We start from the raw sequence: 17,686 nt of genomic DNA on the forward strand, positions 1-17,686 counted from the left end.
CAAACATTAGGCAGAGCTTGGGGAATCCTGCTGAAGAGATGAGGACTGTATGAGAGGGGTCAAGGACACCACAAGAAAACCCATTGAATAAACTAACCTGGGTTTGTAGGAGCTCACGGACACTGAACTGACAACCAGAGAGCCTGCATGGGACTGACCTAGGCCCTCTACATATTTGTGACAGTTGTGTAGCTTGGTCTACTTGTGGGACTCCTTGCAGTGGGAGTATGGACTGTCCCTAATGCTTTGTCTGGCTTTTGGGAGCCTATTCCTCACACTGGGTCACCTTGTCCAGCCTTAATACATGGGGAAGTGCTTAGTCCTACTGCAACTTGATATGCCATGCTTTGTTGATATCCATGGGAGGACTGCCACTTTCTGAACAGAAACAGGAGTGGATTGGGGCGGGTGCAAAAGGGAGATGGTTGGAGAAACTGGGAGGAGAGAACAGAGGACAAACTTTAGTTGGGATGTAAAATAAATAAATTTAATTTTAATTAATAAAAAGTAAGCTAAATAATTTATAAGTCAAAAAGAGGTGACATGATAGTAGGATACATGTTATATGAAAGTTGAGGGGAGTAATATTGAAGATTTAAAGGCTTAAATGGAGATTGGGATGGTATGATAGGGGAGAGTAGGGAGTAGGGTTGGTAAGGATGTATGAAAACCTCTTATGGAAACACACTACTATGAAAACTAATTAAAAATGTAATGAAATGATGGAATTTTGAATACATGTACCCAGTATTGATGGACAGTGCTTGCCCCAGAAGACATAAATTAAGTTAAACCCCCGTACCAGGTGATAAATACCTTCCTATGAGTTATTGTTCAGAGAGGCTCTAGTGCTATCCATACCAATACAGGTATTGCCATCATTCTGGATTACCTACCATAACTAGATGTTGAAGCCATATTGCTTAAGATACAACATACTTCAATTGTAGGGCATAGAGAAATAATGCTGGAACTCATCTGAAAATTCCCTCTCTGCTAGTCAACTTTCATAGTGCCAGAAGATGCTACACAGACCACCTGGAAGATGCTATGCAGACTAGAAAAGTCATCAATGGTGTTACTCACTGGTAAACCCTGAGTGCTAGAATATCAACCTTCTAGTCAATATGTGCCCACTATTGCAACAGTGACATGACTGTTTTCAGAATAACCAACTACTTTCTGATTAATTTGAGGTCTGATATACAGGAAGAACTCATATTTAATACTATAAACCTAGTCAAGAACTCATGAGTAAGAAGTCATAGTCCCTAGAGGGGAACTTACTACTGTTTGTTTGATAAATGGATATGTTGTCAAAATAACTTCTAAACATATTTATAACAATAGATTACTGTTGCTCTTAACCTTAGTCAGAGAAGCTTCTGCCACGGATAGTAGTTCATGCAGTGACTCACAACTGGTCAAAGTTCCAAGAATGAGTGCTAAATGTTTCACCCTAAATGGGACATCTATTCAAACCTCCTAAGGCTCAGGGAACATTGCAGAAGAGAAAGTTAAACAAATGAAAGAGCCAGAGGATGGAGAGGAGTGCTGTGAACTGCTATCTTCTGAACATGACATGGTCATTACACTCATGAACTTAGAGCAGCTGTAGTTATCTGCACACAACCTGCACATAATCAAGTCAGCCCAGTCAAAATTCCAACAGGAAAGACTAATTGGACTAATTGGGTTACAAAACAGAGAGAGGACATGAAAGTGGGAGGAAGATATCCTGGGAAGTGTCTAGTGGGAATAGGAGAGGGAAGTTGATGTACCTCTGCATAAAATCACCAGAGGTTAAATAAAGGACAAACAAAACATAAAAGTAAGAGCTGGAAATTGATGGGGGATGTCCTTCTGTATATGTTTCTCTTACTGGTTGATGAATAAAACACTGATTGGCCAGGCAGGAAGTATAGGTGGGGCTACAAGAGGAAGGAGGAGAGGGGGGCAGTGAGCCAAGATCACGTGAAAATATGTAGATTAATAGAAATGGGTTGATAATTAAGACAGAGCTAGCCAATAAGAAGCCCTAGTTATTGGCCAACAGTTTATAAATTAATATATGTCTCTATGTGCTTATTTGGGGTCAAAGATAAGGCGTACCTGGTGGGAAGGAAACTGCAGCAACAGGAAATATAGTTCAATGGTGGCATATTTGCCTATCTTATATGAAACCTTAGGTTCAATCCCCAGTACCACCAAAAAAAGGAAAGGGAAAAAGAAGATGAGAGTTCAAGTAATCTGCTGTGGCAGATATTACTTAATAGACTGTGGGAAAGCCCTAGAGGTGAGACTGAGAAAAAGGCTCTTGGCACAGGGGATGTTTAATTTCTTTCCTAGCAAATAAAGTTAACTGTTTCAGTACACATCACCTCAGAGATAAGGCTAGAGAAAAAAAGAACTTCTTGCAGTTTTATGAAAAATGATTGGATAACTGGTTGGTGCTTGCATTTATGGAAAATTTTGATTATATAACTAGAAATATCTTCTTTTGGTAGACAATAAGGTTCACAAAAGATTTCAATGTGTCCTACAAGTTGTTTTTGTTTTCAAATTTAGACAGTACAGAGCTGCCTTTTGGAGGGCTTATTTTTTCTCCTTTCACCATTGAAGCAAAAGTATATAAAGGATATGAGACTGGAACTAATAAGTATTTATTCTACCTTACTATTAGTTGCTCTGGCTCTGAGCTGTTGAGGCTTGCCTGGGGAGGAGAATCAAGTGCCCTTCTTCTTGAACTGTGTACCACTCTTTTATAGACTCACTTATCAGTTCACACCTAGATGAATTCCTCTTCCTCTAAAGGGAAAAGAATCAGGAGCCCTTCTTGAACTGGGTGTCACTCTCCAGGATCATCCTTTTATAGACTCACTTATCAGGTCACACCTGGCTGAATTCCTCTTCCTCTAAGGAGAAAAGCTCTAAAGAGAGACGGAAATTGGATAAGTTAGGTTCTGAAACAGGCTTTGCTGGGTTGGAAAACAACCTTCTTCATGGGGTGCCTCAGCAATAAGAGTGCTTGTGAGTCATTCTAGTAACCATTGTATTTTTATTAATTTTTTTAACAACTAAAACAAACAGTTTCTTTTCTTTCATAAAATCATTTTAAAACATTTACCTATTCACAACAATATCAGTTTAGGAAAATACAAAGAGGAAAACTGGAAAATTTTAAACGTAAACAAACAAATGCAGCCTATGTGTATGTCTATTCTGACATCTGCTGTCAGAGGTCCTCAGCTCAGTAATGACCACAGCAAAATCTCCTCTAGAGTGTTCTTGTCCAAAGGAGGTATTTTGGAGACTTCAAAGAAGGCCCTGCAAAAGGAAATGTGGTCTTCTTAGAGGAAAATAATCCAAAGCGAAAAAGGTTCCACAGAGGAAATGGCACATTAGAGCCCTTGGTTTCCTATCTGGCTTTAACTGTAAAATAGAAAGGAAGGTGTGAAATTTCTGAATCCTCTTTTTTAAAGTGAGTTTTTTTTTTTCTAGGCCCACTGTTTTAAAGACTTTCATGAGTGAGCATAAACTCAGCTTTAACTGGAGTTTGGTACTTACTCTTCAGCATACTTCTCATACACATTCTTCAGGCAACTATGGGGTCGGAAAAGTAGTGAATTGTTCAGCTTTCTGACCAAGGTCTGAAGCTCAGCTATCTCGTAGCCAGTGTAATGTTCCAGTAAAGGAATCTGAAAAAAAGAAGAATGAACAGTAACTTCTACTATTGAAAGTATACTCTTGCTTCCAACTATGCTACACAAGTCTAAACATCCCATTTCTTGTTTAAGCAGAGGAGATACTCAAAACATTTCAAAGACTCATGAAATACAGATACTAAATAATAATCATAGGGTAGCACCTAAAAGAGTAAGTTTCAAACACAAACTTCTAAGATTATTGTGTCCAAGTACTATCATTTATAAGTTTGCCTTAGTTATAGGTGTTTATGTGAGCTAAAATCCACCAAAGACCTAAGGAATAGGACTAGTTTTAGAATTTTACCCCAAACACACCACACTCATTCCTTTAGTACCTTCACATCTTTTCACTTACTACTTTGCCCACATCTGATATCTCCTCTTACAAGTTCTACTTGTCTTTCAAGACTGAGCTTTAAAATGACCTCTTCTGGGTATGGGTGGGACACTGAAACATATGATATGAAAATAGATGGGAGGGATTCTGAGGGTGGAAAGCTTTAATTGAGGATGGGAGTAGGGGTTGCAGGAAAGCAAATCTGAATGAGTTAATTACTTTAAAAACATAATAATAATAAATCTCAAACAGAGATATCCTGCGTGAGAGGATAATATTGCATCCAGAAGCCATAGGCTAGTGAGCAAAAATGCCAGTGCCAGGTGTGAGATACCTCCCTATGAATTGGTGGTCAAAGAGGCCTCAGATGCCTCCAAATCAATACATGCTATTGCTGTTGCTTTTTCTCTGCTCACAAAAATTAGATGGTAAGTACCTACTACTGAAGACTCAACACACTTTGGCTGTAGAATATAAGGAAATTGAGTTGAAACTGAACTACTAGCTTCCTTCCTGCTGACTAGCTTTCATAGTGCCATAAGGTGCTGCCAATTAGGAAGAAAAATTATCAACAGACTCACCTAGTAGAGGACCCTGAATGCTACAATACTGATCTGCCAGACAAGATGCACCTACTGGCATATTAGTGGCATGATTGTTATAGAAGTAAACAACTACTTTCACAAGCCTGTACTATATATAAACCTGGTCAAACTGGGGTGATTCCTAGTGGGAAACTTGATACTATTGTTTGCTAAATCAACATAATGTCAAACTGCCTTTTAAACATTTATGCTTTGGCATCTAACCTCTCCACCTAGCCAGATCCTGCATAAACTTTTCCAGGGTCTAATATAGTGAATCTTCTTGGCCTTCTACTGCATACAACCTGCCCAACCTTCCAGATCTAGCCTGAATCCCACATCCAATGCTTCTGCTTAGTCTGCCTTCTCCTGCCCACTCCAAAACCAATCTCTAAGCTTTTGCTAGAGCCTGTCCTGACTGCCCTCCAAAACAAAAGGTTCTTCCCATATATATCCAACCTTTCTGCCCAGCCAGATATACCCCTATCCTCCAGGCTTAAACCAGGATGCACATCCATCAAAACAGTCTACCCCCCTGTCCATCTAACTTCATTTCACCTAAGCCATTTCCAACCTCTAGGCCAAACCTATCCCCATATCTTCCTTTCTTCCCTGATCTGCTGTATCAGACACAGAACTAGCAAAAGAAATCCACATCACCATATCTCATTACAAAAATGCAAACAATATGAAAGATAAAAGCAATTATCTCCCCTCCAAAACTTACCAATCCCATAGAAATGTTTGCTATTGAGAATTACCTAGAACTCCAAGACACAGTTTAAAAGAACAAATCATAGTCTCCATAAAAGAATTCAAAGAATTTAAATTACTAATTTCATCGAAATGTTTCACCAAGTGATTCCCAAGAAAACAAAAACATAAAGTTGACAGAAATGACAAAGATAATCCAGGATTTGAAAGTAGACTTCAGAAAAGATACAGAAATACTGAAGACTCAAGCTGAAATGAAGATGGAATTGAAAAACCCAATAAACCAACTAGAAAACTTAAATGGAAGCCTTAGAAGTGTAATGAATGAAGCAGAAAATGAAATATCAAGACTTTAAGATAAAATAGAACATATAGAGCAAATAAGCAAGGAAATGTGAAAAATATTTTGAGCATAGGAAAGGAGATACAGGGAATGTGAAACAACTTGAAAATTCAAACTTTTGAATTACAAGCATGGAGAAGAATCCCAAGAGAAGGGCATAGACCAGATCTTCAACATCATATAAGAAAACACCCCAAAACTAAGGAAATACACATAAAAAAGCACACACAACATCTAATAGACAGCACCAGAAAAGAAAATCCTTCCAGTATAGCATAGATAAAACACTAAGTATAAAGTACAATGAATGTTGAAAGCTGCAAGGAAAACAAAAACAAAAACTGAAGTCAGATATAAAAGAAAATTTATGAGAATGACAGCTGACTTCTTAATGGAAACTTGAAAAACAGAAGAGCTTGGAGCAATACATTCCAATTCCTGAAAGACCATGACCAACCTTGACTAATATATCCAGCAAAAATATCTGCTGTAGTTGAAGGAGAAAGCCAGACTTTCTAGGATATGAATATCTTAAAATTTTTATTTTCAACAAACATCATCTAAAAAAAAAACAACATAGGAAGCAATACTTTGGGCTGAAGAGATCAATGAGCATAACCAAAACACAAAGCCATAATTAGTAAGATACAAAGTACCACTTAGAACACAAACAACAATACCAAAATAAACAATACAATTAACTCACACATATTTCAAAAATAACTTTAAATATTGATGAACTTAATTTTCCAATGAAAGACACCAGCTTGCTGGACAGAACAAGAAACCAAATCTACCCATCTCTTGTTTTCAAGAAACACATCTTATCTTTAAAGATAGTCACTACTTTAAAGATGAACAAAAGTACTCTAAGTAAGTTGGACCTAAAAGCAAGGAGACATCACTATCCTAACAGCAGAAAAAACAGACTCCACACTAAAAGTAATGAGAAGAGATAAAGACGGACAATTCACTATAATCAAAGGAACAGTTAATCATGAAGAAATATATATATAATATATATATATATATATATATATATATGCACCAAACTCTGGAGTGCACAATTTCATTTAAAAATTACTACTGAATTTAAAGACACAGATTAACTTCAACCTAATAATAATATGTGGCTTCAATACCCCACTTTCTCCAATAGACTAGTCATCTGAACAAAAATTATACAGAAAATCATTAGAAATAGATGTTATTATACACCAAATACAGATAGCTACAGAATATTCCACCCAAACACAAAAGAATATCCATTCTACTCAGCAACACATGGAAACTTTTCTGAAATGGGCCACATTCTGGGGCACAAAACAAATCTTTAAAAATTCAAAAAGGCTGAAATCACTCCTTGAGTATTATCTGACCACAATAGAATAAAACTTAAAATTTCCACAGCCCCAAAAACTTTAGCAGAGGCCAGAGTGGTCCTAAGGACCCAGGTAAGATACTGCCCACCATCTGCTAAACCCCTTTAAGCCCATCCAACAACCCTAGACTGTACCCCTACCACTGGGCTCCATATCCCTACCTACTACTTTGGAAGGCTTTACCAGAGGCCAGCCATGATCTAGAAACCCAGGTAAGACACCACCCACCACCTTGACCAAAAGCTAACTCTAAATGGATCAAATATCTAAACTTGAAACCTAGAATCCTGAAACTTCTAGAAGAAAATATAGGCAGTATCCTACATGATATATGTGTGTAGCAAAGGACTTCCTGAATAGGACTCCATTTGCCCAAGAATCAAGACCAACAACTGACAAGTGGGACTTCAGAAATCTCAAAAGCTTCTGCACAGCTAAAGAAATATCACCTGGAAGAAGAGGAAGTCTACAGAATGGGAGAGAATCTTTGCCAGTGATACCGTAACAAAAGATTAATATCCAGAATATGTAAAGAAGTAAACAAAAAACCCAAATAGTCAAAAACAAATAACCCATTCAAAAATGCACTCAGGACCTGAATAGAGAGTTCTCAAAAGAAGAAAACATGGCTAAGAAACACCTCAAAAAATGCTCAGCATTCCTAGTAATTAGGAAAATGCAGATAAAACAACTTTGAGATTTCATCGTATCCCAGTTAGAATGCAAAAGATAACAGAAATCTGAAATACTGAAACTGCTAGGAAAAATAAATACAATTGGTACAGGATCACCCAACTGTCTGTGTGGCACTTCCTCAGCATTCAGAGGTTTGCTTATCAAGAGTGGCTCAGAATTTCTAGCTACAGAGGGCTTAGAAATGTCTCAACTAGGGCATTGTTATTTGCATTGTTACTAATTTGATTATATGCTACACATCAGTAAGAATTCAAAGTTCTCAAAAGTTGCTTTTCTCTACAATATTTTATAAAATTGAGGAAAGTATCAAATATGAAGTTTAATTACACAAGGCTTTCTACTTCAGACAATAGCACTACAGGCATGCCCTAATATACGCATAAACAGATCTTTTCAATATTCTATAGTCTCTGGGTCAGTGTTTCTCAAACCCTATACCAATAAGATCTTTGAGAGTACAGTTCTGCTAAGGAGACTGCAAGGGACAGGGATGGAATGGGGTAAAGAATAGGAAGTGAGCCCATCATAGCCCCTATGACAACCAGAGTAACTTCACATTGGTCTGCTTTGTAATTTTGGCTTTTCTGGGATGCTTTCTTTAGAACAAAAAGTGTTACAGTATTGTAACTAAGAAAAACCAAATATTTAAAAGCAATCACTGTAGGAAACCTTGCCATACATTGTACAAGTATTAAAGAAGCCATAACTATAGGAGCATAGCAATTTTGTTTTAAGAACTTCCCACACTTCTAATTTTCACCCCATCTTGTGTGTGTGTGTGTGTGTGTGTGTGTGTGTGTGTGTGTGTGTGTGTGTGTGTACATGTATATGTACATGTGCAGGGCAGAGGAAAATATCAGGTGGTCTTGCACTATTACTATCCACCTTATTCTTTGAGACAGCATTTCTCACTGAACCTAGAGCCATGCTGGAAGCCAGCAAGTTCCCAATGATTCTCTTGTATTGATAACCTTCACCTCTCCCTATCATACACACACACACACACACAGACACACACACACACACACACACACACACACACACACACACACACAGAGAGAGAGAAAGAGAGAGAGAGAAATAAAAAATAGCCATGCATAGTTTTTTACATGAGTGCTGAGGGTTTGAACTTAGAACATCATGCTCTTAGCAACTAAGCCACCCCCATCCATTTACACAATTGTTGAGATTCCTCATGTAGAGGGCCAAAGCAAAGGAGGCTGCAGCTAGCTTTGAAGGCTTCTCTTGGACATAATCATATTCCTGCAGGGTCATCTCACAGATGAATCGGGACAAGGTTAGTGTCTTCATGCTAGCACAGATACACTAAAGGAAATAAGAAGACTAGTTAACAATCCATTTAGAAAAACAGTAGCAGGCAGAAGAATCCCTTTCAAGTTATCCCATCTCTAGTCCACATGGTTCTCTGCTTGAACAAAGTACTTCTCCTGCTACCATGACCCCATTTATAGACTCCTGCCTGAAAGGCCTTCAAGGCATGCAAATGGCCAGGCCCATCCCTTGAGGACTTCCAATTGCCAGGTTATACCCACAGAACACACTTAACTGCCCTAATGGCCAGCCCCAGCCCTACACTAGAGTAAAAAGCCCAAGTTCTGGGTTTGAAAACCTACCAATACCCATTCTGGAAAGCCCCTCACCCAGAAACGCTATATTAACCCTGTCTTCTGCTTAGTTCTCTGCTGCTTCTCACCTAATTAGAGGCAGCCAACCTCCTGGGTTTTCCCCTCCTAATAAATCTTTTGTGTGAGATTTGTTGTGTGGTCTGACTGCAGTATTCCTTAGCTCTCAACTGCCAGGATACCTTTCCCTTCAGAGCTGTAAGACTTTGAGGACACCCTTCCCCACTGGAGCAGAGCTGTCACACTTGCACTGAGGAAACCTTTCCTCTAGGAACAGAACTGTAACACTTACACTGTCTATAAAAATGCATTCACTCCAGGAGAAGATTATGATACTGGCATGGAGATTGGTTATCTTTAGGGCCCCTAAATTATCATGTGGCTCTCTTTGCTGGAGTAATCATCCTTTGAAGGATCAAAGTCTACCAACTGTGATTTTTAAACACAGTCCTACTCTAGGAGATATTTCAGTTCCAAAACATTCCCTTCCTTTCTATGTTCAAATATTTTTAACTTATAACACACATAAAACATATATAAAACAATTTTAGGATATAATTAATAATTAAAATGTGATCTTCCCCATAACCAATATTCAACTAAGGAAAATAATATTGCCAGCATTTCCCCAAAACATATGCATCTTCTGCTGATCAAAGAATATTTTTACCTCATCCCCTAGTTTGCCCTTATCCCAAAACTTTATAGGTACACCACAGAAATTTATAACTTGCTTCACCCCAAGCATCTGATAAACAGCCTTTCACCAATAAGTCTACCAGCCACTATGAATGCAGAAAAGATCAATCCAAAAGTAAAATAACTAAGCTATATCTCTTCCTGGTTACCGAAGCATATCTACGCAGAAAATTATATGCAGTGGGAATATTGATGTCAAAGTCGAGGGTTTTCAGGATATTCATTTCCAAGGCAACCATATCACGTTGCTGATAAAGATCTTCACAAATGTAAAGGAACTCTGGCAGAGAAGGTGGATAGGATTCCTGTGGATAGAAAGGAGACACAGTCATCTCTAATTATGATAAAAGGAAGAAGGGGAAAGAAGGGGAAAGAAGTGAAGGAAGGATAAATAGGAGTCAACCACATTTCCAGACAGACTTTTGGGGCAGATCTCAGAGTCAGTTTTAGTTAATTTGGATTTCTCAACAAAAAAAAAAAACTAACATAGAAAAATGAGAATAGTTGCCTGTCCCTAAACTGCATTGATATCTGAGAGGATGGGGCTAAATGTTATGGTCTCTTATAATGCTAAAAGCAGCCTAACATTACACAGCATCTGAAAATAGGAATGTGCCCTCCTGATGGGTGAGAATCAGAAATCAGAATAGAGATATCTAAAGCCTGCTATTGGAAAGGAACAGAAGTAAGCCAAAGAAAAATGAGCTAGAGATAGAAGAAATATGCATGGTAGGATGGAGAAGAGCTGGGAGTTTGAGTGTGCTGTTCTGGGAGTGTCTTCCCATGTTGTGTTCTCTGGAGGTTGAACATTGGTAAGGGGAAATTATGGGGGTATAGAAAGAACCTTCATATTTTTCTGTGACCCAGAGCCCACTGTCCACCCCAACTGTATTTTGCTCTTTACCTCTTTACTGTCCTTCCCTCTTCTTTGTCTCCCTCTCCCTCTATTCCTCCGCCCCTTGTGGCTTCATCAGTTCACATATCCCCATATCACTAGTTCCTTTCTTCCACAATCACCCCATTCCCACACCTCCCTTAACTCTTTCAGGTCACCTGTATCATTATATTTCCTACTCTATCTTCCCCCTGCCTTGGTTCCTTTTTGCTTTCCTGCTTTTTGCAGTAACTCCAGGATATACTCACAGTTAAAGATTTGGAGCTAAAACCTACAAACCAGAGAACATGTGGCATTCATCTTTCTTTGGTCTGGGTTACCTCACTCAATATACTATTTTCTAGTCCCATCCATTTACCTGCAAATTTCATGATTTTAGTTTTTCTTTACAGCTGAATCGTATTCCATTGTGTATACATACCATATTTTCATTATCCATTCATCTATTGAAAGACATTTAGATTTGTTTCCATTTCCAAACTATTGTGAATAGAGACATAATATATGTTGCTGAACACATTGCTTGTGAAATAGGAATGTCAAGTACTTTGGATATATGCCAAGGAGTGGGTCATATGGTTCATTTGTTTTTAGCTTTTTGAGGATTTTCCAAGCTTAATCCCAGAATGGCTGTACCAGATTTCATTCTCACTAATAGTGAATTGGGGGGTCCTTTTCCCCACATCCTCACTATCATTTATTGTCAGTTGTTTTGTAATGCTCCCCTCAAAGCCACAGACGATCTAGCAAACCTCTCTGAATCAGGCATGAGAAACCTCCTTTCAAGCTATTGGTCAGGGTAATCCAGGAGATTTCCAAGACAACATAAGCTACCACTGTTACCTTCAGCTGCCTCCTAGAGGTTGAAAGAAAGTCCCTGTTGCTGAAGACACCACACATTTTGAACATACACAACTCTGAATGAAGAATTTGAACTGTATTTGACCTTAGAGCTTCCTCTCAGAGGTCTAGCTTTCATAGTACCAGGGGGAACTATACAAGCTGCCAAAAGAGGGAAGCAGTCAATAGTCCTACCCAGCTATACTACCTGTAAACCAAAACAATGACCAGCATGGCAAGATATCACCAAAAGTGCAATAGTGACACTCCTGTCTTGGTGGTAACCAACAGCTATCTAATTAGACTTAAGGCCACCACAATAATATCTGCTACTGGAATCCTAGCCAACTTCCCAGAGCTAGTGAGGTTATTGATTTTAGAGAAGAACCCACTATTGCTGCTTTTCTAGAGCAACATAATTCCTAACTGCATTCTAAAACTTATTCTTATAACCACAATAAGTGTAACTATCACTTTCATCTAAGAAGCTTCTCTTTGCAGCAGTGGAGAGCATTAGGGAAAACCACAAATGGTCAAGATACAGAAATCAATTGATCACATGGTACCGACTCCCCAGTTGGTATATCTGTAACACAAGTCCTACACATAAGGTTTGAGGAATATTGTGGGAGGAGGGATTGAAAGATTGTAAGAGACAGAGGACCAGGAAAGCTGCTGTGAGATGTGTCTCCAAGAAACGACAGGGAAGCTGTATCCATGAAATCTCAACAATGTGACTGTCTCAACAGAAGCTGAACAATGACAACACCAACAGACATGTTAATGTGGAAGCAAAACATCTCACAAGCCCCACTCCTACACAAAGAACAGCAGGCAATTAATAACTGCTAAGAGATGGAGAATTAGTCTTACCCAGGGATGAGTCCCCCAATTGGTTATCCTATACCAAGTGGTCAGCCCTAAAATCGTGTACATACAAGCAATATTAAATGGACTCTCGGGCTGTATTTTTATATTTATGTGTGTATATAAATAAACAGTAATAATCAAAGAAAAAGAGGACATGAATTTGAAATGGAATAAGGTTTGGGGAATGGAGGAAGAAAATGAAGTGGATAAATAATGTAATCACATCTGAGTTAAAATTTATAATTTAAAAAACTTTTTCAGGGGCTAGAAAAATGGCCCAGCAATTAAGAGTGCCTACTGCTATTACTGAAGACCCAAGTTTGGTTCCTAGTAGCCACATCAACAGGCTCATAGCTCCAAAGACATATGACATCATTGATTCCATGGACACCTGCATTCACATGTGCAGACTCCCACACAGACAAATGCACATTATTAGGAAATAAAAATCCTTTACAAAGGTCTTCCAGTATTTGTAAATCCTATAAGGGGAAGACATCCTTCTCCCACAGGCCTTAGTAGATAGATGCCTTCTGTTCTGACCACAGCAACAAGAGTACTTTGGATTCCAGTCCTTTCTTCGTCTTTCTTCTTGCTCTACCTAGGCCCAGCCTTTGAAAATAAGGTGTTGAACAGTATCTGTAATGATAAGTACAAAGGGGCACTTGAGCAGGGGAGGAAAGAGATAGAGAAGGAGGGACCAAGAAGGTAGAAAAAGAAGCAAGGAAAGGGGAAGAGAGGGATCAGACACACAAAAATAAAAAAGGGGATGGGGAGCCAGCAGATATACCAAAAGAAAAAAATAGTTTCAAAGTTATTTGAACCTTTTACTGGAAACTGCTACCTCCTAAATAAAGGAAAGATTAGAGAGGTTAACTATATGGATTATGAGCATGAAGAAAAGGCCAGTTGTCTTTATACTGTTACTTCAAAAATAACTATTTCACATAAACCATTATAGACTCACTATAATCTACATCAACCATTTTATATTGGCTGTCTCCAACAATCTGTTTTGTTTCATTATAGGTGCAGATAGGTTCCCTTAGACAAGGATATAGCTGGTGGAACAAGAAAAGCTTGGGGAGAGGGGCAGAAAATGACCTATCAAATTAGGCACCCGTGCCCATAAAGTATCTTTAAAGACTAAACAAGTGACCCTTGCTGCTCTCAGGACAAATATACCACCAATGCCAAACAAGAACTTTCCAGAGTAAGGAAATACACAAAATTTTGGAAAATATCTGCACATAGATAAATTTATAGAGGTGCATATACACAATTTTACTTATATGTGTATGTACACATACATATTCATTCTATATTTAGGACGGATATTCTGTAAGTGCTCTCAGACCTTATGGAGTGAGACTCACCTCAAATTTGGCTGCAATCATGTAGGCAGTGGAACCAAGGAGTTGTAGGTTATCCTTTTTGCATTGTGCCTTCATTAGGTAGTGATCCACTAGCTTCACAGTCAAATACAGGGTCTCATGACTCATCTGAAAGGATGTCTGAAGGAACAAAGAAGATAGGAACCTTCCTATTTTCCAAATAAACAGCCATCTCCAAACAAATCTAGAAACCTTGACTGTCTGGAGCACCAAGGACTGCCCCAGCCAGTTTGTACTCTGCTAGGAATGTGGAAACTACTTCAGAAAGGTACCGACATATACCTCTGTCTAATGCCTTTAAGTACCCTGCAATTATCTGTAATTATCCTTCAGACAGATAATCAACCTCACAAGCTATACAGTGTCTGTGAGTGACTTGAGTCCACATTCCCTCTCTCTCCTGGATCTCTAACACTCAGATTCCTGCTTTCCTCATTTGTTAGTAACTTGTAATCTCCACAGAGATGGTGTTTCTTTAGATCCAAAACACAGAGACAGGGCTTAAAGTCAAGTTTCTAAAAGGTCCATCTTCCTTTCTAGAAGTTCTAGTAAATAATGTCTTGCTTTCTAGTTTGTAGAGTCAACTCACAATTTTTGGTCTGTTGCCCCTTTAATCTCCCAAACCTATGAATAACTAGACAAATCTTTCTCATATTATATTGCCCAATCTCCCTGTTCCACATTTAAGGACATCTGTAAATACATTAGGCTCTCTCTAATAATATGATATCATTAGCCTATCTTAAATTCAGCTGATTAGCAACTTTAACATTTTCACAGGTACTGGTGATTCTGTCATGGGCATTTTATTTTCCTCTCCACAGTATCCAAATGAATGTCTTAAGATAGGAACAGGAAGAGATCATATAGGTGAAACGTAATGCCTACAATCTTAAGTAGCAAATTGAAACCAGATAATCACAAACACACACACACACACACACACACACACACACAAGATTTTTTAATTCAAAAGTAATATAATATACTAGACATGACTAATACAGACCTAAAACCTTAGATTTTTAAGACTAAAAGCCGAAAAAGAAATAAACTAAAACATGTAAACTATTTAATCTTTTTTTAAAATTTTGTATTTTAGGAGCCCATCCCACATGGAGGGATACTCCCTGAGCCTAGACACAAGGGGGTTGGCTTAGGCCCTATCCCAAAGAGTATGACAGACTTTGAAGATCCCCCCCATGGAAGGCCTCACCTTACCCGGGGAGCAGAAAGGGTATGGGATGGGTAGGGTGTTATCTGGGGGGCAGGGGAGGAGAGGAGGGAGAGGGACCTGGGATTGACATGTAAAATAATTTTCTTTCTAATAAAAAAAAAAAGAAGCGCTCTTATCTGAGGGGAAGTTGTTAGACCAGTTCTATCAAAAGGGCTAGTTAACTGAATGAAGAGTTTATACAGATAAGAGAATCACAGAGCCATTAAAAAGAACACAGTAGATCCATACTTATATAAAAAGTTTACTTGTATTATTTGTGTGTGTGTGTGTGTGTGTGTGTGTGTGTGTGTGTGTGTGTGTGTGTGTGATTGTTTTGACATGGGGTCTCATGTAGCTCACACTGACTTAAAACTTGCTGTGAAGCTGAGGGTAGCATTGATCTCTTGATCTCTTGCCTCCACCTCCCAAGAACAGGGATTGCAGGCTTGTACCACAACATTCATATTGGGATTTGCTTGTTTTTTTTTAAGGTTTTTATAATTTATTTATTCTTTTAAATTTCAATTTACATTTCAACCACAGTTCTACCTCCCACCTCTCTCATGGGGGGGAGGCAAGGGGGGTGAGAGGAGGGGTGGGAGAGATCTGTTTGTTTGTAAGAAATGCATATATATATATATATATATATATATATATATATATATATATATCACAGGCCTGTGATCTCAATACTCAGAAAGCTGAGGCAGAAGGATTTAGGGTTTAAGGCTTAAGATTGCATGTGTACTATTGATATAAACAAGAGACAGCAGAACTTTAACAACAAAATGTACAGAAAACGACCTGAAAGGATACACTTCAAATAATGTATAGCTATTACCCCTAGAGAATAAAGAGTACCAAAACAAAAGTAATTTGCTTTGAAATCCAGCCTCTGTACTTGGCTAAAGCCAATTATCTGCATAGTGATCTACAACTTGTAAAAGTTGTAACCCAATCAAAGAAGCTGAATTTACAGTCAATCAGAAGCTAAAATCTACCAAATTGTCAATATATAAGCCAAAGGCCAGTAGCAGCCATCAGGTTTTATAATTGTATTTACTTGTCTTCCTGTCTTATTTGCCATTTAAATAATAAATTCCTAGAAATCAGAAATGGTAGTTTCTTCAGCTCTATAGATCCATTGTGTTTTTAGCATGTTTAATTTGAACTGAAAAGGAAAACAACAGCTTCTCAAGGTAGCAGTTGCCATGCTTACCTGTACTTCCACCAACCAGTCCACAAGAATGGCTCTCATATCACTGGTGAGTTCCATCTGCCTGTCCATGTATTTCATAACTATGAACTTTTCCTGACAGTGTTGAAAAATAAATGTTAATAAACTATTCTTGTGCTTCAAAATTTTAACAATTAACTTCTTTTTCATGGTTCTAACACACTACTTTCAACTGGTATCAGATGTGTGCATATCAGAGTATCCTTTTCTCAACAAGCTCAAGCTACCTTTGGGAAATGGACATATAAAATATTTAAGTATCAGAAGAGATATTGAAAACCCACCCATGGATGTCAATGAATACTAAAAGAGTCATAATATTTCTTTGCTATCCAGTCTAAAACACAATACCATGCTGTGCATATCAATGTTTTTTCTACTTTGACATACATATGTAGTACTCAAATGTCATGTAAAGCTCTATATTTTGATTTAGAAAACTAAGCTTAGCTTGTCCATTTATGACAAGATTTCCAATAAGACCTACCAGAGCCAGTCTATCCACCTGCCTGACCCCTCAGACACCCCACTGGCCATTCTGTGGACCATATGTTACCCTGTGAGCTCAAACTCAGGCATGGACCCCAGAGCTAGTCTGCAATCCACCCCATTCACTATGCTACCCAGAGATCTCATGGCTCCTATGAGTATAATCTCAGGTATAGATCTTCAGCCCAGGAGCAGACCATCTGTAGCTAGAAGATTCTTATGGCTGATCTTCAGATGTCTGCTCCTGGGCTCAGAAGTTGCACCCATTCCTAGCTTAAATGAGACTACTTATGACATTCTATTTAAACATCAACAAAGTTGCTCCAATACCGAGCTCAAAGCATCATTCAGCTGGACCACAACCTGGCAAACTGGAGTAGCAGCAAACAAAGATCCAAATAACCACAACAACAAAGGTGTGAGAGAGTCAATATCCATAACAAGAAAAACCACCAACGTTTTAACTCCAGATGCCTAGATCACATCACAAAACCAAACAACAAAAACAAACAAACAAAAACCTGCATATACTGATTGAAATTCTCAAAGAATTAATGAAATATCTTATATTGTTCAAAGAAGACACAGACCCAGATGGACAGAGAGATGGGAGGATCTGGGAGTAGATGAGGGAGGGAAA

The 17,686-nt window shown here is 38.4% G+C and overlaps 1 protein-coding gene across 1 annotated transcript in view; it reads right to left on the reverse strand.

The window, feature by feature from the left end:
• Window positions 1-3,245: 3,245 nt before the first annotated feature.
• The window catches only part of Ccnb3 (cyclin B3), a 54,694-nt gene continuing 40,253 nt past the window's right edge, over window positions 3,246-17,686 (reverse strand). Inside the window, exons 7-12 of the mRNA XM_027433125.2 lie at window positions 16,540-16,632; window positions 14,087-14,224; window positions 10,255-10,410; window positions 8,940-9,089; window positions 3,568-3,698; window positions 3,246-3,327 (exon numbers count right to left, since the gene is read on the reverse strand). Of these exons, the coding sequence (XP_027288926.1) occupies window positions 3,246-3,327; window positions 3,568-3,698; window positions 8,940-9,089; window positions 10,255-10,410; window positions 14,087-14,224; window positions 16,540-16,632 (750 nt within the window). The remainder of the gene's footprint in view (window positions 3,328-3,567; window positions 3,699-8,939; window positions 9,090-10,254; window positions 10,411-14,086; window positions 14,225-16,539; window positions 16,633-17,686) is intronic.

The sequence above is a fragment of the Cricetulus griseus genome, chromosome X (genome assembly GCF_003668045.3).
Source record: "Cricetulus griseus strain 17A/GY chromosome X, alternate assembly CriGri-PICRH-1.0, whole genome shotgun sequence".
NCBI lineage: Eukaryota > Metazoa > Chordata > Mammalia > Rodentia > Cricetidae > Cricetulus > Cricetulus griseus.